This window comes from Pinus tabuliformis, chromosome 6, assembly GCF_031772625.1.
Source record: "Pinus tabuliformis cultivar Carrire ecotype Pingquan chromosome 6, CPIR1, whole genome shotgun sequence".
Classification (NCBI taxonomy): domain Eukaryota; kingdom Viridiplantae; phylum Streptophyta; class Pinopsida; order Pinales; family Pinaceae; genus Pinus; species Pinus tabuliformis.
The window spans coordinates 1,812,741,687-1,812,766,290 of NC_142292.1; the positions used below are offsets into that span (position 1 = coordinate 1,812,741,687).

The 24,604-nt window shown below is 37.6% G+C and overlaps 1 protein-coding gene across 1 annotated transcript in view; it reads right to left on the reverse strand.

Annotated features, from left to right (window-relative positions):
* LOC149266265 (golgin family A protein (DUF1664)) overlaps positions 1-24,604 on the reverse strand; it is a 117,822-nt gene that overhangs the window by 56,030 nt on the left and 37,188 nt on the right. Inside the window, exons 5-11 of the mRNA XM_089430209.1 lie at positions 20,257-20,338; positions 19,870-19,940; positions 19,247-19,348; positions 19,027-19,116; positions 18,699-18,773; positions 18,558-18,590; positions 18,244-18,324 (exon numbers count right to left, since the gene is read on the reverse strand). Of these exons, the coding sequence (XP_089286335.1) occupies positions 18,244-18,324; positions 18,558-18,590; positions 18,699-18,773; positions 19,027-19,116; positions 19,247-19,348; positions 19,870-19,940; positions 20,257-20,338 (534 nt within the window). The remainder of the gene's footprint in view (positions 1-18,243; positions 18,325-18,557; positions 18,591-18,698; positions 18,774-19,026; positions 19,117-19,246; positions 19,349-19,869; positions 19,941-20,256; positions 20,339-24,604) is intronic.

A 24,604-nucleotide genomic window follows, 5' to 3' on the forward strand; every position in this document is an offset into this window, starting at 1 on the left:
TATAATTGGCTCTACATTGATTGGTTTGACAAATACTTTTGATGACAAAAATACTACTAATGGTTAATGGAAAGTGATATAAAAGGATGATGGCAAAAATCCCTATCACGAAGATAGATTGTGAAAGAGTTTGGCTCCATAAAATGTTTGACATCCAGGAAGGTTGAAGCTCGGTATGATGTGATGCAAGATAGGAGCCCTGCAGCTACAACTAGATCTCCACGGAAGAACAAGTAGCTGATGATTGAGACAAGTTGAGGCTTGTCGTTATGACTCTCTAGTTGAGAGGGAGTAAGGATCTCTTCCCTAGTTGAGAGGGAATGATGATGGACACCGTATTCTCCATGTGTCATGCACTAGGCCAAGAATAACATCCATAAGTCTAGCGAAAGCACTGGTAGAGAGAATGGAGGATTGGATAAGCATCTACGGCCAATACTTCTTAAGGATTTGGAATCCAAGATAGGAGTAGTCACAAGGACCGATACTCTTTGAGGATAGGACAGGGTATCCAAGATAAGAGTGGTCGAAGAGGACCGATATTCTTTGAGGATTGGGAATCAAAGATAAGAATAGTCTCCAAATGGTCTCCAAATGTATGCCTCCTGGCATTGTGCTCGAATCTAGTGGAGAGTTAGAGCTTGTCAGTCAAGGCCTTGTTATTTTGTGATTGACAATGTTGGTTATGATGTTGATGCTTAATGATGCTTATCAATCCGAACTCTTCTTATGAGAATATTTCAATTTGAGAGTATCCTTGTATCCGATTATGTAATTATGAATACGTCCCTAGTTAAGAGGGAGTGTTGAAAATGTAACTAGGTTCCGTCTTCATAATTATCATTGTACTTGTATCATTATGTATTTCATGAAAAACTAAAAGAAGAAATTTTTTTTATATTATTATTATTATTATTATTATCATAATTATTATCATTACCATTATTTCATTAGTCAAGCATGTTCTTCATGCTTCTTGGGTTTATTGAGTCAAAAGAATATTTTTCATTTTTCAATCTATTGAGTCAAGTCCCATTTGGACTTTTGGAAGAAAAAGGGAAAAGAATTTTATTTCAGTCAAAAGAGTCACTTTTGTCTCCACAAGACCACTGAAATGTGCAACTAGGTTCGATCTTCTTAATATTCTATGTATTATTGATTTTATATATTTGATGTAAAAGAGAAAGAAATTATTATTGTTATTTTATAGCATGGGTTTCATGCTCAAGGTTAAATTGTTCTAGGTCAAAGCACCCATTGTGTGCTTCTAGGTTTTGTCATAGAGTCAAAATAGTCATTGTCTTATGTAGTAGACCCTATTAGGCATTTTGTAACAAGTCAAAAGAACTTATCTTGAATCAAAAGTGTCAAAATTCCCCTCCAAGACCAAGTCGGCCTGGCAATGAAAAAGTCGGCGAAGTTGCAGCAATTGCAGGACGGCCGAAAAAGTGCAAACTTGTAGTGAAGGCCAAAAGTTTGTTGCAAGAATCGAAGTTGTGCAAATAGAGAAGATTTGACTTTGGTTGACTTTGTGCAAGAAAATCTCGCTTAGAAGGAAGGTTGACTTGGTCTTGGAGGGGTCTTTGTCTTGGGTCTTGGAATTCGTCATTTGAAGATTCTATAAGAAAAGAAGAATTTCTTGTGGGTTCTCCTCTCTAGGAAAGGTTTTGGCCTTGGCTAGCAACCTACATCTTGTGTCCATTTGTTCTATTGATATTCATGTTTTGGTAGTTGTTTGATGATAGGAACACCATAATAATCAAGATAAGAAGAAGCAAATTATAAGTACATCAAGCTAAAGTAAAAGAACATCACAAGAAATTATCAAGTTTAGAGAAACCACACTTATTCTAGCTGCCCGAGATTTCTCAACATGGTATCAGAGCTAAGATGACAAGGAAAGGCAGCTTGAAGATCTCTCAATTGGAAAAGGATACATAAGGGCCGAATATAAGAGGAAGAGCATCAATAAGTTCTAGTCATCACATCACAAAGACCCTATCATCTTGAAGGAAAAACTCTTGAAAGAATAAAAGAAGACCTCAAGGACGCTACCTCCATCTCAAATAAAGGACATTACATATTTGAAGCATCTTGGGAAGCCTCCCACATTCCACATCATCATCGAAAGGAAGCAAGAAGAAGCACTTCATCATCATCAAAGGAATCAAAGTGATCTCCCTCATATTGGAGAAAAGAGAAGACCTCAAGCATTTTTTGAAAAAGAACATCTCTCCTCATCTTGAAGAAGAAGCATTGTCATTTTGAAGAAGGAAGATCATCCCTCCCTCATTCTAAATCTCACACTAGTGGAAGACATCATCTTCAAGGGGGCATCTTCATTCGTCAAGTTAGTACTTTATATTCATGTCTCAACCTACAAATCAAATGACTACTTTTTGCAAGGAGAACAATAAACGTGTTGGCACATCAAACTTCCTTGCATGGAAGAAAAGAATAGATTTGATTCTCACAAAAAAGAAGTTTTTGATTATGTCAAGGGCTCCATCACAAAGCCTCCTCAAGAACAATCTCAAGCATTATCAAAATATATGAAAGGAGAAATAAGGGCTCAAAGAATCCTCATTGAATGTATCAAGAATTCTCTCATTCCCTTTGTAGCAAAATTGAAAACATCAAAAGAGATCTATGACAAATTGGTAGAGCTATACTTTGTAAGTACGTCTGGAGAAATAGTATCCTTAAGAACCGAATTATACAAAATGAAAGTATCGAAGGAAGAAGGGGTAGCTTCATATCTCATGAAGGTAGCTCAAAAGATCAACTACAAGAGCTAGGAGAGACAATGCCATATCCAGAAATGACCACTTCTGTACTCAATGCATTTCCAGATGAATGGGGCAACTTTGTATCAAACATCTATGCAAAGAAGGAAGCTACAACATTCAGTGATTTATGGGCATTATGTAAGATTGAAGAAACCAAATTAAAAGCAAATAATGACGTTGAACCCAATCAGTAGTCTCAAGCATTTGCAGCTATGTCAAGGAAAAAAGGAAAGTTTGGGAAGTTTGAGCCAGGAAAGAGATTTTAAAAGAAAGTTGACATATCTAAAATTCAATGTTATGAATGTAATGAATATGGGAACGATAAAAGGAATTGTCCTAAACTCAAGAAGTGAAGCCAATATGACCGAAGAAGTACAAGAACTAGAAGAGGAAAACAAAGAAGGAAGAAGTGAAAGACCTCTACTACTAAAGGTCTCTCATACATTAAGTTCATTTTTCAAGATAACAGTCATAATTAAAAGCATTACAATTATGGTTGTAGCAGTGATTGAGATGGCATCACTATTAAATGCATAGAAAGATAGCAGAAGTAGCAATTTGCATGGTTGAATCATATCATCTAGCAAGATTGGAAGATAAGATCTCATCACACCTTATCAGCATCAAGAAAAAACATTTGCAGAAAAGGATCATCAAGATCCTCCATTCGAATCTTTGTTGGAAAGGTTCAACTCTACTTGAAAGAAGCAAGTGTTACATAGATAGTCTACATTCCACCTAGTGTGGGATCCACAGTTTGGAAGAATGAAGGTATGATGACAGAAACATGCAGCATGATAATTTAGTTGAAGTATTTTTCCATCTTCAAGCAAGGGAAAGGAAGCTGCTAAAGGAAGTTTAGATGACCACATGAAGGAAAAGGTATGCACATATTTGGTAATTTTTAATAGATAGATGAAGTCATGTCATCACTTAGTTGCAGATAGAATGGTTAGAATGTTGTGTCTCATGAACATGATTAAAGAAGAAGGATCTCTTCCTTATGAATGACACATGAAGGCATAAAAAAAAAGATGCCATGAACTCTTCTACATTATGACATGATAGAATCAACATCATATGACCTCATAAAGAATATGAGGTGGTGGGCAACAATTGTTCCTATGCAAGAGGAGCTATGTATAGAGATCCCGAGAAAGTAGTATGTGAAGAAGTTGAAAGGAGAGTTCGTGAAGATGTATCTACAACTACTTAGATAAGATGATTAATCAACATCTGATAACAATTAGAAGGATTATCTACGACATCTCCATGAAGAAGCTAAGAAGACTCTAATAAGTATAGTAGGAGAACCTTGATAATAAATGTCTTGGAGATGGATTCGTATAGTTTACAAAAAGATGTTGATGTTGCAGAAGCAAATGTTATGATAAAGGGCCATCTTGAAGAGTAATTCTATTTTTAAAGTTCACTTTTAATTTTTTTAAAACAAGCCTATGGTTGGCTTGGAACAGGGCTATCGACAGAAAGTTGTAGAAATACACCTACAACTAGTACACGTAAAATTGGATGGATGATTTTGAAAGGAACATGACTTGGAAAAGGTAGCAATATAAAGGATATCCAGATGATGACAAAGAATATCACTTTCCGATGATAAGAAGGATGACATGACTAGTAGTAATTGGTTCACCACTATAGGAAAGTGATGATAAAGATGATCGAAGCCCTACAAAGAAGTTATAGAAGAAGATGGCTCCATGATGTAGAAGTTGAAGTTTATTCATGACTTGATGATGCAGAAAGAGGAGCCCTACAGATAGTTGATAGTACCATGATCTCCACGAGGATGAGGTAGGGCATCCAATAGGCAAGAGTAGTCGAAGAGGAGATCCCTTGAAGCTGTGTAAATCCAAAAAGGGAATGGTCCTAAAAGGACATACCTTCTGAACATCTAGATGAGGTATGTGCCTTGAGCGACAATGACGAAGGTGTTTATAAATCATTGTCTCCCCAGCATTATGCTCTAATCTAGTGGAGAGATAGAGTTGTTAGTCAAGGCCTTGCTATATGACAATGTTGGTTGATATGATGAGATGCACTAATATAAGCTGAAAAGATAGCTTATGAGATGGCTTACCAATCTGACTCTTCTTATGAGAATTCTTCAGTATGAGAATGTCCATGTACCATCAATGTATTATGAATACCTCCCTAGTTAAGAGGGAGTGTTGAAATGTGTAACTAGGTTCAGTCTTCATAATATTCTATGTACAATTAATTTTATATATTTGATGTAAAAGAGAAAGAAAATTATTAATGTTATTTTACAGCATGGGTTTCATGCTCAAGGTTAAATTGCTCGAGGTCAAAGCACCCATTGTGTGCTTCTAGGTTTTGTCAGAGAGTCAAAAGAGTCATTATCTTATGTAGTATACCACATTGGGCATTTTGTAACAAGTCAAACGAATGTATCTTGAGTCAAAAGTGTCAAAATTCCCCTCCAAGACCAAGTTGGCTTGGTAGTGAAGAAGTCGACCTAATTAGGGTTATTTGTCCTCCTTGAGAGTGTTGAGAATTCAATAGGGCAATGTATATGTTAATTCTCTTAACTTGATAATTGTTTGTGTTACCTTTTTACTTATTAGCTTTGATCTTTATTATTCCAATGTGCAATACATCAAACAACTACCAAAACAGTAAGAACAATGACACAATATATAGGCTGCAAGCAGGGCCAAAACCCCTCCTCTTGAGGGGAAAACCCGAAAAATCTCTTCTTATCTTTCAGATCTTTCAATTGACGAATATCATGACCTAGACTCATACAAATACCCTCCAAGATCAAGTCTTCCTCAGCCTCCAGTTGCAATATCTTCGACTTCCCAGTAAATCTGAAATTATGTTGCCCAACAACTGCTACAATTGTTGCTTCTTCTCTAGAAGACTTCGATCTCCCTCTAACTGCTCTTCCCTTGACTTCGCTTGCCTTTATTTGAGTCTTAGGGCTAGTAGGAAACCCTAAGGGACCTTTGCTTGCCTTCTTGCTCTTCTTGCTTCCAAAATCAAACCTTAGACTTCCCAATGCAAAAACCCTAACTTCGTACTTCCAGAAGAATCTCCTGCTCAGACTTTGCACTGCCCCAGAAGATTCTGTTGCCCAGAAGAAACTGTTGCCCAGATTTCGCACTGCCCCAGAAGATTTTGCTACCCAAATTTCGTACTACCCCAAAAGATTCTGCTGCCCAAATTTCGTAATGCCCCAGAAGATTCTGCTGCCCAGATTTCGTATAAGAGATGAGTGAGTGAATGATCCAAATGGAGGACGAGTTCTTCTTATATATAGGCTTCCTTCAAGCGTGGACATGTCTCTTCACTTAGGATGACTTGACAGCTCATGTAATCTGACTTGATCTTGGAGGTATTTTGACATTTTCGAGACAAAATAAATTTTCTTTTACAATTTACAATGTGCCCATAGTGTCCTCCATATATGACAATGACTTCTATACCTAGGACAAACCCTAAAAGTACTCAATGGGTGCTTGACCTATAAAATAAAAGAACTTGAGCATGAAACCCATGCTCCAATAATAATAATTTATTTTTCTTTTTATATATACAAGAATACATTTCATACTAATGAAGGTTGAACCTAATTACACATTTTTCAACAGAAAGCCTGTATATAAGAGACCATTTGACTTCATTTGGACTCTCACTCACTCATTCACTCTAGGAAGTGAAGACAAGAAGCAAAAGGGCAAGCGAAGGTTTAGAAGGAAGAAGGCAAGACGAAATTCTAAATTTTACTCTCTCTATCTCTCACACGTGCGAAAAGAAGCTACAGTTTCTGTAGCTACATGGACGAAAAATTTTGATCTCTCAAGAAGAACCAAAATCTAAAGTAAGGAAGCTTATTTGATGATCTACTACTCTAGAAGGAAGAAGCAAGCCAAGCAAAGAAGAAAGGAGGCCAAAATTAGTCTCTTTCTACCACGAGGGAAAGTTACAGGAGGGCCGAAAAAGAGCAGACCTGCAATGAAGGCCAAAAATTTGTTGCAAGACGAAGTTGTGCAAATAGAGAAGATTTGACTTGGATTGACTCTATGCAAGAAAAGCTCATCTAGAAGGAAGGTTGACTTGGTCTTGGAGGGGTCTCTGTCTTGGGTCTAAGGGTCTTGGAATTCGTCATTTGAAGATTCTATAAGAAGAGAAAAATTTATTGTGGGTTTTCCTCTCTAGGAGAGGTTTTGGCCCTAGCTAGCAACCTACATCTTGTGTCCATTTGTTCTATTGATCTTCATGTTTTGGTAGAGCTATTTGATAATAAGAACACCATAATAATCAAGTTCAAAAGAAGCAAATTATATGAACATCAAGCTAAAGTAAAAGAACATCACAAGCAGTTATCAAGTTTAGAGAAATCACACCTATTCTAGTTTCCCTAGATTTCTCAACAAAGACCAAGTCGGCCCTGGAAGGGACTATTCGACCTCCTGGATGTGTATATATAGAGAGTAATTCGACCACATTTGGACACACCATTAGAAACTTCGATTTTTGTGCAAGCAAGGCCAAGAAGATAACCAAAAATCAAAGGAGAAAGAGAAAAAGTCAAAGGGGAAAGAGTGAAGGTTAAGGAGGAATGTCGGGTTTTGAATGTCTCACTTTGATATTATTCTATAAGAAGAGAAGTTGGTTGTGTTTCCCCCTTCTGGGTTTTTCTCTGGCTTGGAGCCTATGTCTTGTGTTTATTGTCTTTTGTGATCTTAATGGTTTATGGTTTTGTAATTGTTAGATGAAGAGAATAATAAAAGTAATATTAAGCCAACATATAATCACAAGAAATTATCAAGTAAGAGAAATCAACCCTAATTTGCTAGCCTATTGGTTTCTCAACACAAATGAATATTCATCTCCCCACCATCCCCAAATAGGGGGTTTCTTTTACCAGAGATCTCAGATCTTCCCTAAAAAAATGGATTCAAAAGAGGCAATCTCCAAGGTGCATTTTCATCATAATTAAGGGGCTACAATGATCAATTCTTGGGCTAAATCAGCATTGAGGATATTGTTGATCAACCCTCTTATGCACCTTTGTTAAAGTTTAAAACCTCTTCAACAAAGCTCAGCGCCCTTCAAAATACATCAGCTTCAACAAGGATGGGTCAGCCCCAAAATATTACCAAAACCCTTTGTATCCACCCATATATATTATATATATCTCACACGTCAAACTCATTTTTCAATGTCCTTTGTGCCCCGTGTCTTGTTGTCATTTGACTTAGCTATATTGTTTCTTCACTTTTGGTATCACTTCATAGAAGGAAAATGAGATTAATGAACCTATTGGGACAATTTTTGAGTTCTTTGATTTCAGGTCTAGAACTTTTGGGTCCATTTTGAGGCCTTAAAAATGACACATTTGAGGGTTGTACAAGTGATGAACCCTTCCATCACCATAGAGCTCATTAATAGATTTCCAACAATATGAGAAATTCATGCCCTAGCATGTTGACCAAGCCAAACATGATTTTACGATCCTTCAATTAAGGGCTAGAACTTCTATGTCCATTATGGGGCCTTAAAGATAACACTTCCTAGATCAGCCCTTCCATCACCGTAGAGCTTATTGAGAGCTTTCCAATGATACATAGCAAAGTTTTGAAAGTCAAAATCCAAATCAAAACCAGTTGAGGGTCCAACCAAACCTGAATTAGAATTGGCCCAGTTACATTGAAGAATTTTGTTCTCCTCATTTGACAATCAACCAAACACTAACCCTAACATACTGGACAGATAGCATTATGCTAGACTCTAAAGTTCTCCACCATTTGCTATGGTCAACTCTCTCCCATCTAGCATTCTTCTTGAAGCATGCTTTTTGACGGAAGGTGAATCATCTATCAAAATGTCCTCTAACCATTCTAGCAATCATGTGCTTTCATTTAATGCTATGGGCATATTCATATGGATCACAAGGAAAACTAGATGATTGACCGATCACGATTGTATCCTTGTTCCCACACTTCACTTCGAAGGTTATTCTTTCACTCTAGTCCAGTGGGACCTCCTCTGAGGCCTTAGGGTTTAGGAAGGGCACTAGTGGGGAGGAACAAATTGATATAGTATGTCCAAGGTAATCCATATTTACCACTTTCCATCTCTCTCAATTATCCATCTCCATTCCTTGGGTTAATAGTCATTGGTCATTGTGATTGGCACCCTATATCCACATCCTTAAGTTAGAGCCCTGAAACTTGGCCCCAACAGTTGATGCAGTTAAAAGAACGACAAAAGCATATGAAGCCACAATGGAAAGAAAATGTAAAATACAAAAGATGGCTGGAATTTACTCAGCGCATGGGCAAAAGTATAACATGAGCTCTACCTCCCTCATTAGCCATCACCCAGTTCCTCAAGCATTTAGTGCTTCACCTAAAGTAAACTCTTGAATGTCCCAACCCTGATGAGCAAAAAATTGCTACATCTTAAATGGATATGGGAAAAGTAAAGCAAGTTTGGGCTCCTGAGCTATGCACCAAATAAAGATAAATTATTAAAGCAAAAGGCATATAAAAGTGCATTCTTCATGGTATGTAAAAGTGTTTTTCTTGAATCCTTCAAGAGAACTCTTATATGTGCATCCAGAGTTGCGGGGGAGCACCCCCGCCCCCCCCTCGAACTCGCTCCCGAAGCACGCTTCGGGCGGCAGCGGCTCGGGAGTGGGTCAAGAGCGCACTCTGGGAGCGATTTTCGGGAGCGCACTCCCGATAAAAAAATTTACGCTCCCTGCCATTTTCGGGAGCACTGTAGGGAGCGATCACTCGATCGCTCCCGGAGCGAAATTTTAAGTCCGGGAGCGATCGGGGAGCGATCACTCCCGAGCATTAAAAAATCGTTCCGGGAGCGTTTCGGGCGACGCCAGGATCGATCCGGCGGAAAAAAATTCCGCGGACCTGAATAAAAAAAATAAAATAAAATAAATAAATAAATTGTTTTAAAAGCCCAATGGGCCTAAAAAAAATTCATTATCACTTCATTGAGTTGAGTTTCTTGGAGAGCATGAGCAAAGGAGCAAGGAGAAGCGAGGAGCAAGCGCCGAGGAGCGAGGAGCAAGCGCCGAGGAGCGAGGAGCAAGCGCCGAGGAGCGAGGAGCAAGCCTGCAAAGAGGTAAGTAACTTAGTAATTTAGTTAGTTTAGTTAGTTTAATTTAGTTAGGTAGTAATTTAGATAATTTAATTTAGTTTATTTAATTTATTTAGTTTAAAAGTCATGAATTTAAATTAAATTAATAAATTAAATTATTTAATCCCAATAAATTAAATTAATTTGCAGATTCAAAACCCTACAAACATCAAACACCATAGACCTGGCTATATTTCTTGGCATTTTCCTCTTCTTGGTCCCTTTTATGGTTATTATGGTGCTGGAGAGTAGGAAACGAAGGGGCCAAACTGAAGAGGGGGATGAAGAAGCTGGAGAAAGTCGAATTGATGAAAACCCCAGTGAGGAGCTGGAGGAGGGTGAACATGACCCTCAAAAAACTAAACAAGACCAAACCCCATTGTGGAAATATGTTAACAGGGCTGAAACAGGGAGAGGGGGTGGAACCACTAAATCTCATTGCCCCCATTGCAACAATGATTACACAAGTTCATACACCCGTGCTAGAAGACACCTCTGCAGAAAAAGGCCATGGGATGGAGACAAACAAATAGGAACCAAAACTTATCCAGCGGTGTCAGCAGCGGATAGAGCCAAATACATAAGGGAAGAGGAGGAAGCCCAATACAAATCAAAAAAATCAAGGGGTTTCTTTGAACCAATCTCACAATCACAAAGAACTCCTTCAACATCCTCCCAAGGCAGTGGATATGGAGGCACAGGGTCATCAGCTTTAAGGCGTAGAACCATATCAGATTTCCTTGATGAGGGGTGTAGGAATGATGTGGATTCAAAGGTTTACAGGTTTCTCTATGCATGTGGGATACCATTCAATGTTCTTCACTCACCTTATTGGCACGAAATAGTTTTTGCCATAAATGATGCCCCTAAAGGATACAAGAGCCTTGGGTATGACAAGGCAAGAACCGTTGGCCTTGATCATGAAAAAGCAAAAATATCGCATTCTTTGAATAGAATGACAAGTTCTTGGACTGACCATGGGGTGTCCTTTGTATCTGATGGATGGACAAATGTAAAAGGCAAGCCATTGTTAAGTGTTCTTGCTGTGTCTGTTAGTGGTCCCATCTTTCTAACTGCACATGATTACTCAGACAAGTTCAGGACCGCCATCAACATTGCAGAAGCATTACTTGAAACAATTGACCGTATTGGGCCATACAATGTCATCCAAGTCATCACTGATAATGCTCCTAATTGTAAGGCAGCGGGAGCAATTATTGAGGATAAATACCCCAACATATTTTGGTCTGCATGTTTGGTTCGCACATTGAACCTTCTGATGCATGATGTTGTCAAAAACAAAAATGCACAATACCAATGGATTGGTGATTTGTACAAGAAAGGCAAACAAATGATAAAATTTATTACAAATCATAGCAATACCCATGGCCTTTTCCGCAGTCACTCGAGATTGGAGTTGTTGAAGATTGCGAAGACCAGATTTGATAGCTATTCATCACCTTCAGGCGCCTTTTGAAGGTAAGAGAGTCATTGGCTAGCATGGTATCAAGTCCACATTGGCAGGTATTAAAGGAAAGGGCTACAAATGCAGCTGATGGGCGAGGTTTTGAACTGGTGGAGGAGGCCGCTCTTGATGGTCAGTTTTCGACAAGTGTGAGGCAAGTATTGGATTTCACCAAGCCCATTTATCACATGATTCGGTTTGCAGATACAGACAAACCAGTGATTGGCGAGGTGTATGAGCAGATGGATACCATGTTGGGAGAATAAAAGATATTGTTCATAACAGAGATCCCGACTTGTACAATCTGATTCACGATTGTGTGTGTGAACGGTGGAATGGACTTAATCTTCCACTACATTCCTTGGCGTATATCCTTACGCCAAAATACTACTCTACATCTTGGTTGGGCCAACCTGCACCAGGGGGTGGGATTAGGACCAAACCCCATTTAGATGCAGAGGTAACTAGAGGATATTTGGAAGCATTAGAAAAGTTGGTACCTGACAGGGAGGAATGTGCACCTGTGCGCCTTGAAATAGGCAAATACTTCAGTGGCACTGGTTTGTATGGTAACTTCCATGCAATGGACGACAGAGATAGATTTGATACTCTCACATGGTGGGAAACATATGGCAGCCAGGGACTTTTGCCAAAATTGGCAAAAAAAGTTCTTTCACAGGTTGTAAATACTTCTTCTGCAGAGAGGTGTTGGAGCACCTACAGCTACATACATAATGTGAAAAGAAAAAGACTCAATGAAAACTGAGCAGAAAGCTTGGTTTATGTGCACTACAACTTGAGGTTGTTGAGTCATTACTGTGATCGGGCTTATGAGGATCCCACATATAAAATTTGGGACAATCACCCAGAGGATGACAATTTGGAGGATGGCATTATACATCTTGAAGAACTGGAAGAGGAACTTGTAAGGGATGAAGATGAAGCAACTGCATCAGCCATGCCACCTCCACCTCCACCATCCAGTAGCAGTGCTCGAGGTCCGAGTCTTGTTCCTTTGTTGTCGCCACCTCCATCTACACCCTCACGTGGAGGTTCTAGTTCTGGTCGTCGGTCTGTGCGGGAGACTCCTAGAAGACCACCACGACCTACTTATACTCCTGGAGACTCTCGTGGCAAGGGCCATATGTAGATTTACAGTTTACTTGTCTTTTTTAGTTTCTATTAGACTTTAGTTTTCATAACTGTTGAGTTTTGAGTCCTTGACTCTTGACTCTTGACTCTTTCATATCATAATGATATTTTTTGTAAACAATATATCACTGTGACAATGAAAATTTGAAGTTTGAAGTTGGGCCTTGGCAATTATAACTCATTGGTAATGATTGTGAATTATGAATATGATGCTTTGTGAAAGACTAAAGTTGTTTCATTTCATTTCATTATTCATGTTTCATTTTATAAATTTATAACATTTCATATCATGTTAACAGTTAGAAGTTAGGACTTAGAAATATCTAAGATATTACTTCTTGTAATGGTTAAACTTAGCTTACAAGTACAACTTTGGTGATCAATGATGATAAATGCTATTGAATTTTCAATTTTGAAAGCTTGAAGTTGAAACTTTAAGATTGAATCTGATGAATCATGATTCACGAGACTCAATATGTTGCAGTTGTGATATGGTTCAATGATCAATCTATGTTTTTTTATGTTTTTTATGTCTAATTCATCATTCTACATGTTTTTGTTGACATATATGTATCAAAAATTAAAAAATATAAAAAATATATATACTTTTAAAAAATCGCTCCCGGATTCGCTCCCAAACAAGGAGCTTCTGAAAATGGTCGCTCCCGCTCCCGTTTTCGCTCCCGCTCCCAAGCAACATTGTGTGCATCTCTTGAACTTAAAATCTCCCATTTAAGGAAGTTGTTAGGCTTTGTAAGAAGAGACTCTTACTCTCAACCTCTTCATCAAAGCCATCTTCATAGAATTTTCCCTAAAAGACTCCATTGCCAAATTAAATCAAGGCACTAATCTAGTAGGTGCCAATCAAATTTCTCTGTATATACATTTTCTCTCTCTTATCTCTAAATTCTAGGTATCTAGGGTTAGGGTTAGGTTTTCTTGAAAATGTGTTAAATAGTAATTTTACTTGATGTGTTATTTCCCTCTTAATAGGGATTGCATTTAATAATTGGAAAAAAGCAAAATCTAACATTAATGTCATAACAAAATGTTAAATTTTAGGTATGTTCTATGCTAGATCAATTTATTTCAATTTTCACAATTAGCTCAATATCTTTTCCACATTAGCAATCACATCATCATTAAAGTAAACTGCAGATAGAACATAAATATAAATCGCAGAATACAAGCCAAGACAAGAGAACACAAGATGTGGCGCTAGCCGGGGACAAACCCCAATGTGGGGAAACCCTTGATCAATTCTTCTTATATGTTCTTCAATAGTTCAGCAGAGAGAGAGAGAGAGAGAGAGATAGTACATATACATTAGAAGTCAACACTTTGACTTGACAAGATAAGAGTAGAGATCTTCACCATGAAGATGACATAATGCAGTTATACTCTTGACACCAAGGACTGCAGCTCGGAGAGCAACCTTCAATCTTCAACTGGTTTGCAGCATAAGGTCCTTCAAGGTGAGACCCTTACATCATCATGCTGCTCCTGTCAGTTGAACCAACCTCAACATAATAATACTAACCCATGACACTTAGCTCTGTCCATCTTATATTACAGCAGCATCAAACAGTCCTCTAATAGCTTCAGGAGCATGACAGCTCCATATATATATTATGGTAATGATCTAAGCACTCAAATACTCATATGAAATATAGACTGCGGTGTTATGGCCTGCGGCCTAACACACAGTCTTCCTCCGTTTCTCACAAGGATGTTTGTACCTTCATACAGTCAGCTCTTCAATTTGCCTTCTATTAATGACGAAGTTCCACCAGTCTCACTGAACATAGCCCTATATTAATCTGCCCTCTAACAGTCCCTTTTGCTGCTCCAAAGGTTTCCAACCAAGGTCTTCAACACAGTGATTTCTCTCATAGTATTTACTATTCATAACCTTCATCAAATTCACACACTTTTCTCCATCCAAGTGACTGTACTATTATCAACACAGTCCTAACATATGTTTCCTTGCTTGATAGAATTCAACGTATACCCTTCAGCACTCTTCTCCATGTCATACAAGCTGCTTTCAGACCTTCCTCATCTGCCTGAAGCTTGACGTTGTTGCTGTCCAAATCTGAGGTCAAATTACGCATCTTTAGCTATGGTAAGATTCCTCCATCGCTGGGACTGGGGCATGCTTGAAAAGTCTTCCTTTTGACTGCGATAAGGGCTCCCCTTTCCAGCGAATAGGAATCCTCCTCTTGCTGCATAGAACCCTCATTGACTACGGATTATATCACCTTTGAGGACTGCGGTTAGGGCAGCGTAGAGGCCTCTTGAGATTGCGTATTAGAGGACTGCGTCTAGGGAGATGAGGCCTCCTATTTCCAGCGTATAAGAGTCTTCTTAAATTGCGGATGTAGGGCAACATCTAGTGCGGAATAAGGCCAGTAGTTAGGGCGTATATGGACTGTGACTAGGGCACGAACAGAATTGCGGCTAGGGCTCTTTTGAACAGCGTATAGGTCTCTCTCCTTAGGGTTGCATATAGGTGCCTTTTAGGACAGTGGATAGGATTTCTTCTTAGGGTTGCATATAGGTGCCTTTTAGGACAACGGATAGGGTCTCTTCTTAGACCCTCCATGGTTGCATATCACTGCTTCTTCACAGGGCAGCGTTAGGGCTTCCTTCGTCGCACTAAATCTCCCTTTCCTCCTACGTCTAGGGCTTCTTCATTAGGGCAGTGTAGAGCCTAGGGCACTCCCTCTAGATTAGGGCAAGGTTATCCCTTAGGATCTCTCCTCCTACTAAAACCCAAAGACAAGTAGAGAGGAAGGGATCACAAGTGTGTGTTGAAATGACTTGAAAGCCACCTCTATTTATACTAAAACGTTGAGCACAAGTGGGGTTTATTTGGTTGCTGGCCGACCTTGACAAATTGTCCCATAATACTAATAAATTCATATCTCCGTGAATACTTATCGGAATCAGATGATCTTTAGATCAATCCTACACCTCTCGATGAGAGGAATCCAAGAAAAATATCAACTGCCATTAATAAGATGGCCCACATGGAGTTTGGCCCTAGTTGCCAATTTTAACACAAAACCCTATAATTAAGGTTGATATCATTTTTTCCATTGTTGTTTTATGCATGTTTTAGCCATAAAGACTCACTTGGCTATTTCTTCTATCTTTATATGACATTACATGCCATGTCATTCAAGATCTCTAAAACCCTAACTTATAACAACTCACTAATATATTTAAAAGGTCTAGGAAGAGTGTCTAAACCCTAGTAAAGATTATCATAGCCTTCTAGGCTCCGCCATTACCTTATCCCAATCACAAACCTTTCCTCACCTTAAACCCTTATTGTTGAATATCCTTTAGATTATCTATTTAGCAGTGTTGTGAACATCCCGACTCTATCTCGAAATCACAATTTTTTGGCCTGGCTGATGTTTGCCGATTTTTACCGATATTTTGATGAAATCTTGATTTTGCCGATTTTTACCAATATTTTGATGGTATCTTGATTTTGCCAATTTTTACCAATATTTTCCCGGGTTTTACGTTTTTTGGTTTTCTGGACCCTTGCCGATTTTATCCCAATGTCGATGTTCGCAACATTGCTATTTAAGGAAGCCTCCCTTGTGAGATTTAATTCACCACTAAACAGTTGGAAAAAGGCCGTTGAGGTGACAGTGGTGGCCAATCTGTTGTTGCCATAAGCTCTAGATTTGCCTAGTGAGGCTTTGCACTAGGCCTGCTAGATTTTGCAGTAACAGGACCACTTTATAGTTTATGAATCATTTACTACAAAAATAAATAAAATATGAAAAATTTAATTTAAAAATTATATTCATGTGCATCAATGTAAATCCAAAATTCCAAACCATTAGAGACTCTTGCTCAAATTGGAGTCTTTGCTTAAGTGAATTTATCTCCCACGATGGAATCCATAAATCATGTTAGTTAACAACATTTTTGAATTATCTTCTTGAATCTTCATTGATCTAAGTCTACATGCTATAAGTTATAACAAAAGTAAATTATGAATTTATCCTCCCCATTTGATTGTTCTTGATTCAAGATAATAATATGGGGGTTTTCAACTTCCAAGGGCCACTATGGGGATCGAAAGGGAAGCCAGTGATCCCACGGTACCAGTGAATCACTCCACAATATATATGCCAAAAGCAATGGCAACCCTTGACTTCACCTCCTCAGCTCAATGAAAGGCATTGAATTTCTCCTTTGCTCTCAGTCCACTACTGCTTTCAAAATGAGTCCAAAAGTCACAAAAACAGATTTTATAAACAACCTGCCCCGAACTGATTCAGTACACAACTGGCTGAACTGGCAAGTTCAGATCGCTTCCATACCAAACCTGTCCCCAAACCAAACTGAGGCCCAGTTTGATGCTTTTGGGGGGAAGGCCAGCTGAACAAGCAGGTCCTGTTCTGATTTGGCAAGTTTTTAAAACACTGGTATATCATATTCAAGAAACAGAGTTAGTGTGAGAAAGTTATGCCCCAACAAGCTGACTGAGCTAAACATGAAAAATCTCAAAATTTCCAAAGGAAGTTGAGGAGACATCAAAATCCCTAAATCTAAACCTAGCTCCAATAAAAAGAGGGGAGAAGAGGATTTGGTATCAATATTATGCTGGGATTCAATTCTCTAGTCAGATTTCTGTTCCATACCCAAGCATGCCAAAGAACTGAAATACACAATACAGCAGATAAGCAAGACAACCTATACAAGCCCATACCAGGCTACAATGCCAATTGAACTCCATACTGAAAAAAATCTTCTGTGGAATTTTTTCATTGTAATCCTGATAAAAGAATAAAGGCGTAGTCCTTCATCTTGCAGGAGGTTTCCCCATACACGTTTCTCCTAGGTAAAATTTAGTGTCCATTTCTCCAGTATATAGTTTGCTGTAGTTTTTATGGATGCTTTTACTTTACTGCTACAAAAGCATTAACATAAGTAATTTCTACACACTAGACTGAAATTTCATCATATTTTCAGCATCACTTTCCATAGAAAAAGTGGATGGCTAGAGATGTGTTGTGATGAACTGTCCAGTGTAATATCTACGGCCATCTGCAGATCAGCCACAATAGATCATCTTCCATGATATTGTCTCTCCCACTTCCCCGAATTCTGTAAACTATTGTAATACAAGGAATATGAACAGACAGGAGACAAATCACACCATCTTCCTTAGGTTACTTATACAGGTCATCACTTGTAAACAGGCTTGGATAGCTGAAATTGTTTTGTTAATTAAAGGCTTCATGCTGTTCGTATTTCATGCTGGAATAAGCTTCTGTTAATGAGAATTCTCAAGTTGATTTGCTCCCCAAACATTTGGCCAATGTTGTTGTGAATGTTTGATTTTGTATGTGTTGCTAAGTTTTATCAATCGCATCATGATATAAATATTAAAGACTGTTTATGGATAATGAAGTCACTGTAATTTGTGTTGTGACTGCACGAATTCTATGCACTTTCTTTTGCGTTCCAGATCATTGGTTTACATAAATAAACAGAAAATACTCTCTACTCAAAGTCACACCTATGACCTGAACATTTGTATATCTCGTTTTGACTCTCTCCACATTACCTACAATCATTTCTTATGTTCCTTTGCACCACCTCAGACCGCAAACTTGTTCAGAAACAAAAAAATGCCCAGAATTGAGAACTGACCTGTAACAGTTCTGCCATGCGTCCATCTTTTGTTCCTCCAACAAATTGGCATAAATACCACACACCAGCATTTGCAAAATCCTGAACATGCACGTTTTTCATATTACAATTCCATAAATACTATGCAAAAACCAAACACTGACCATAAGCGTTGTTATCATTCAATCCAGATGAGTTTTTTGGACAGATTTTCAACTCTACTTCACTAGTAACTGATGGTCAAAAACATGAATTGATTTTAATCAGCAATATGGAAAATGCATGGCATGCACGAGTTTAAGATGGAGGTCAGTGAATAGAAACCATTTCTCTACCTGTTTATCTTCCAGTGACACAATCTTCCCCTCCTGTTTAAAGACATTACACAGGTGTCAGTATCCATTAAGCAAAATAATTGGTATGAGAAATATGTATGCAAATGAAAAACCAGTTTAATAATTAGTCACATGACTTACCAGTCCAGAGACCATTTTTTGAATTGCATCTATGTCAAATCCAATCTGTGAAAGGTCTTCGCGGACTTCAGATACCTGCACAAAAACATTCAATATTCCCGAACTCCACTTGAAAATAGTCTACAGATATCGACCTTCTTAAAATGAAAAAGTAGACCAACAATACAAAAGACCACATCAAGGTATCTAGAAATACCAGCACAAAATCAATTAAGATTCATAAATTCCAAATTGGAAACAGTCTCAAGTTCTTGACCTTCTTACAATGAAAACTAACCTAACAATATAAAAGACGACATATAAGTATCTTAAAAAACAAACAACATACCTCACTCTTAATTAATTTAGATATTTCCTTCTGCTCATCCATCTTTCCATCTAAGCATTCAATTCTCTGGGTCAGGTGTCTCTTTGTGGCCTGAACAATATTAACAGCATTAAAAATCACATCCTACTTCCAAAACATCAACCAAATAAAATAGAAGTTGACAACCACACAGTAGAAACACTCATCAAAGGATCTTAAAAGAAACACGTTAGAAACCTACAGCAAGAGCTGCCGAAACTTGATCCAATTGCTTTGTCACACTTGCAACAGCATTTGTCATATTACGTTTGGTAACATACATGAGATCCGAAAAGGACCATCCCTGGAAATCAGAATAAGTTAAGATCATTTGGACAAATATAATACAATAATATTAATTGTTTTTCACCAAAGAACAGTAAAGGCATGTTACCAAGTTACCATAGAATTTGGATTTGCAGTACTCATAAATCCTAAGTTTTAGGATAAAGCACATGGCCATATAGTCAGATAAACACGAAGTATACAAATTATTTCACCTACATCTGATATGATTTTAAATTCTACAAGCATCACAATCAGTATCAGAGATAGTAGAACATGATGTTTCAAGAGACTTCAATTTCTCAATCAAACAATGCATTATTCAAATTTCATATTCAGTTAACATGATTTTCTAAAATTTAAGTATCGTCAAGCGCAGCTGCCAACAAACAAAATGTGACCAGTGCAAGAGGAGATTCGAGACAAAAATGAAATTACTACTCTACTCATACTCCATAAGCATAATAAATATTTGATGCAAGCCGAACACAGAACAACTTCAAGGATTGCATAAAAGTGCATTCACCATGAATAACTTACTTTCCACCACATATAGCAGTAACCCATTGCTCCCAGAGCAGCTACTGGCATCAAAAGAGATGCAGCATTACCTGTGGATTCATAAAGTAGCCAGTATTAATTTACACACTACAGAAAATAGAATCAATTTGATTAATGCAACCTTTGGTGTAATGCTGAAAAAAATATATAATTAATATATTTACCCCCCAAAAATAGAATTTACTTTCCGCATCCAAATTACATTTGTTAGTAAGCCTTAAAATGGGACAAAAATATGAAAAACATTTCACATATATCTACAGTTCTTACAATATTTTGACTTTTAAATATAGCTATCTTGAACTCAATCCTTAACACTCTATCATTACCAAGAGTTCCACTTTAGTTTATACAATTAGAGCATACCACTTTGGCTAGTGTTCCCATTCAAAACTGTTATTGGTCTGGAAGATGCCAGCTGCCTTACTTCTTGTGCCAAACGGCGTATCTGGAAATTAAAAAAAAATAAAAAACAGAAATACCAGTTAATATCCATTGTCTGGACTCTGAACATTAAAAACAGAAATACCTGTTAATATCCATTGTCTAAATTAAATATGCTTGAACAGTAAATCAACCTTGAATTGGTTTTCTTTTAATTGGGAAAAGTCATTGCATACAAGAATAGACTGGTATAGATTAGTGTTTTGTATCTTAATACACCAGTTATAACCAAATAACCTGCAACGAAAGAAAGATCAGTGCAAGAAGAGAAAATGGTTACTAAGGAGAAGTCATCAATAAGTCAAGAATAAACACAGATTGTAAGATATGGAGCCAGATGCCAAACAATACATGCCAATTGCACACAAGTCAACAACTGTGAGAGTCAGACAAGTACACAACAGAAAACAAATCAGATTTACACTAAGCCAACAAGAAGTAGGAACAAGAACCATACTGTCATAAACATAATAACAATAATAATCTAATTTTAAAAGCATGACCTAACTAGACACAAAATTAATATAAGAGACCCTCTTGTTGGTATGGCATGGGACCCATCCATACAGTGATTTTACTGCTTAAGTCTATGGAGGTGTAGATATCTCAGGGCTGCGGGGGATTGTCCCTCCTTTTAGGCTGACTAGAAGGCCGACTTGAGGACAGTTTGCAGCCCGACTTGTTGAGCTTGCTTCGGATGGCTTCTTTGGTGGTGTAACATGCTTGAGGGAGCTTCTTTGATGGTGCCTTTGCATAGGAGGGGACTTGACTTTGCTTGGAGCTGACTTCTTTGACTCTTATACACAATGTAACATACCCTTAAGGTCTTTACCATAATTCTTTTGACCTTTTGACTTACCTATAGCACTTTAACATGTGCTAGACCTACTTCAATGAGCAAGAAACTCATTGACATATATTATAAAAATAATATTTCTTTTCTTGAATAAATACAAATATCAAAAGTACATTTATGAAGACCGAACCTAGTTACATTTCCTTCAACAGATTCTAGCATTCTGAAGACTCAACAGCAGATCTGAGCTCTTAAATCAGGTATTTGCGAACCCCTGTAACAAATCAAGCATCCTGACGTAGACAATTCAGAATTCCTAAAGCATATTAGAACTCTTAAAGCAGTTGTGGATTTCTGTAGTAGAGTAGACAGGCACCTGAAGGGACCGGTTTGTGTGACCAAGGCAGGAATTAGTATGGTCCTGAGGGAAACTTAGGTATTTTAAACATACAAGGACTCATGTAGGGTTTTAGGAGCTAGACTGAATCTGGAACTCTGGTTAGTATATCAAATTATCAATACAATATTAAATTTACTTTGAATCGTATTGTGTGGATGTAGGTTATTGTGCGGCGTGCAGTACTGTTGTGAGAAGTTGATGAACAATAGACTATTCTGTTGGGTTTGTTGAATTGTTGAATGAAGGATTTGTTGAATTGTTGAATGAAGGATTGAATTCGTAAAGTGTTACATTGCTATGTTAGTTTGTGCATCATTAAGAAAGATTGGTATTGTTCATCAATTGTATTGAATTAAATGTGTATTGGAAAAGGATTTTTGTAAAACCCTAGTGCAAAAAAATTTCCCTAGAATATTAGAGGTAATGTTAAATTCTTAAAGTAAAAGGATGACTTTTACTTAAATTTTTAACATTACCATGAAATGACTTGGGATGTTTAACAGCGGGTTCAACCTCATTGGATTTCATATGGAGAAACTAGATTTTTAGATATCACTCAAAATCCTGCAGACTTAATGCTTTTCAGGATTTCAAGATTTAGGGGATTGCAATGTTTCCAATTGATTCTATATATTTAAATCGGCCCATTTAAAATATATATATATTTAAATCCTTTTGATTTGTTTTACTTTGGTCACATTTAAAAGATCTTAATTGATCATTTACCACATTAGTCTTGCTTCATAAAGCTTAGCACATCGAGGTTTTTTTTTTAAGGAATAATTAAATTGTTAAACTAAAAGTTCCTTCTTGGTGTCTTTTTGCGCTAAGGGTAAAATCTCTAAAAGAAAACTTGTGTGGTATTAAGCATTTTATCTTCTCCATAGTCAAACACACATAATTTTCTTGTATCTAAAGATTTAAGCCACTAAGCACAAATCATTTTAATTCTAGGATTGTGAATTGTTTAGCATTTAAATTTCATGGTTTTTCAAAGTATTTAGATCTTTAGAAATTTAATTGCTAGAACATTTTGCATCTACTGAGATAGATCGTCATATTAATTGCTTGAATTATTTGATGCGAATATTTCAAGTACTCTGTCATGAAATTGTAATGAATTGCATATCTTTTGCTAAGTATTTTGTGAGCATCTGTAGGTGTTGACATTTAATTATTCATGATCGTCGTTTTGCCACATTTATAAATTGCTCTGGATAACTTGTTTCTATTTAGTCTATGATTAATTCAATATAAAGGAATTGGTCTATAATCAATTTTATCTTGTGGTTGTGTCTTATTTTAATCTATCCATCCAATTGACCAAGACTTGTTCTAAATTCATCAAGTTGTTCATCCTTAAAATCTCCTAGAGCATGCGTTCCATAGATTGTCTTCATCCATTCACCTTAGGGACTACCCCCCTTGACTTGTCTAGGAGAGAGTCTAAACGAAGTGAGTAAGGATTAGAGTGACAGCCCTTACTCTGAGCGTTGTCACTATGCCTAGACACTTTGTGCAACAACAGTCTAATTTTCCTTGCTTTTTCTCAAAAAATGTTTCACAATTACTATTTTTACTATAAACAATTCACCATTATTCTATGAGATAGAATTATTTTACCTTCAAAATCATCAAAATCTTATAGAAACTATATAAAATCCTTAGAAATTTAAATTATTTTACAAAAACATCACCAAACATTTTACAGTTTACATATAAAGGACTAGTAAGATTCACCAAGGCTTTTACACTTTAATAGAGATTTTCATTCTTAAAATTTTCCATGTGTGATATAGGAACAGTTTATTGATTTTGGTACATTAATCACATCCTGTTAATTTTAGGTATGTTCTATGCTTAGCGCAATTTATTTCAATTTTCATAGTTAGCTCCATATCTTTTCCAGATTAGCAATCACATCAGCGTTAAAGTAAACTGCAGATAGAACATAAACATAAATCACAAAAGACAAGCCAAGACAAGAGAACACAAGATGTGGCGCTAGTCAGGGACAAACCCCAATGTGGGGAAACCCTTGATCAATTCTTCTTATATGTTCTTCAATAGTTTAGCAGAGAAAGAGAGAGAGAGATAGTACGTTTACAACAGAAGTCAACACTTTGACTTATCTAGATAAGAGCATAGATCATCTCTAAGAAGATGATACATGAAATCAGTTGAATACAAGTTGCTTCAACTAATTTTCTAAGGTGACTACTTCACCTATCATTGTGCTGCATTTCGTCATCATGCTGCACCTCATCGCGCTGCACCTTGCTGCACCCATCATCACTATGTTGCATCTCATCAGCTTCATTAATCATCACTGTGCTCATCATTGTACTGCACTATGTGTCATTGTTGCACCATGTTGCCATCCTGACCTATGTGTTGGCTGCACCTTGCTTGCTTGTTATCCCTTGCTTGCTTGTTGTCCCTAGCATGCTTATTGTCCTTAGCATGCTAGTTGTTGCATGCTAGTTGTCCCTTGCATGCTAGTTGTAACATTGCATGCTTGGTGTATTTGCTACTAAGTACCATACAACTGTCCCAATGTTAGTTAGTTGTCCCTTGCATGCTGCTCTCCTTCGGAGACAGATGCTCCAGCGGTTTCGGCAATGCTCTCAGTTCCAGTTGTTCCCGACAGTTCTGGCTTTTCCGGCATTTCCAGCAGTTCTGGCTTTTCTAGCAGTTCCGTCTTTTCCGGAAGTTCCAGCTTTTCCGACAGTTCCGACTTTTCCGGCTTTTCCGGCTTTTTCGACATTTTTGGCAGTTCTGTCTTTTCTGGCAGTTCCGTCTTTTCCGGCTTTTCCGGTAGTTCCAGTTTTTTCGGCAACTCCGTCTTTTCTGACAATTTCGGCTTTTCCGGCAATTCCGTCTTTTCCGGCTTTTCCAGCTTTTCTAGCAGTTCCGGCTTTTCCGACAGTTCCGGCTTTCTGCCCTCTGGATCAGGGCAACGTTATTCCTTAGGATCTCTCCTCCTACTAAAACCCAAAGACAAGTAAAGAGAGGAAGAGATCCCAAGTGTGTTGAAATGACTTGAAGGCCACCTCTATTTATACTAAAACGTT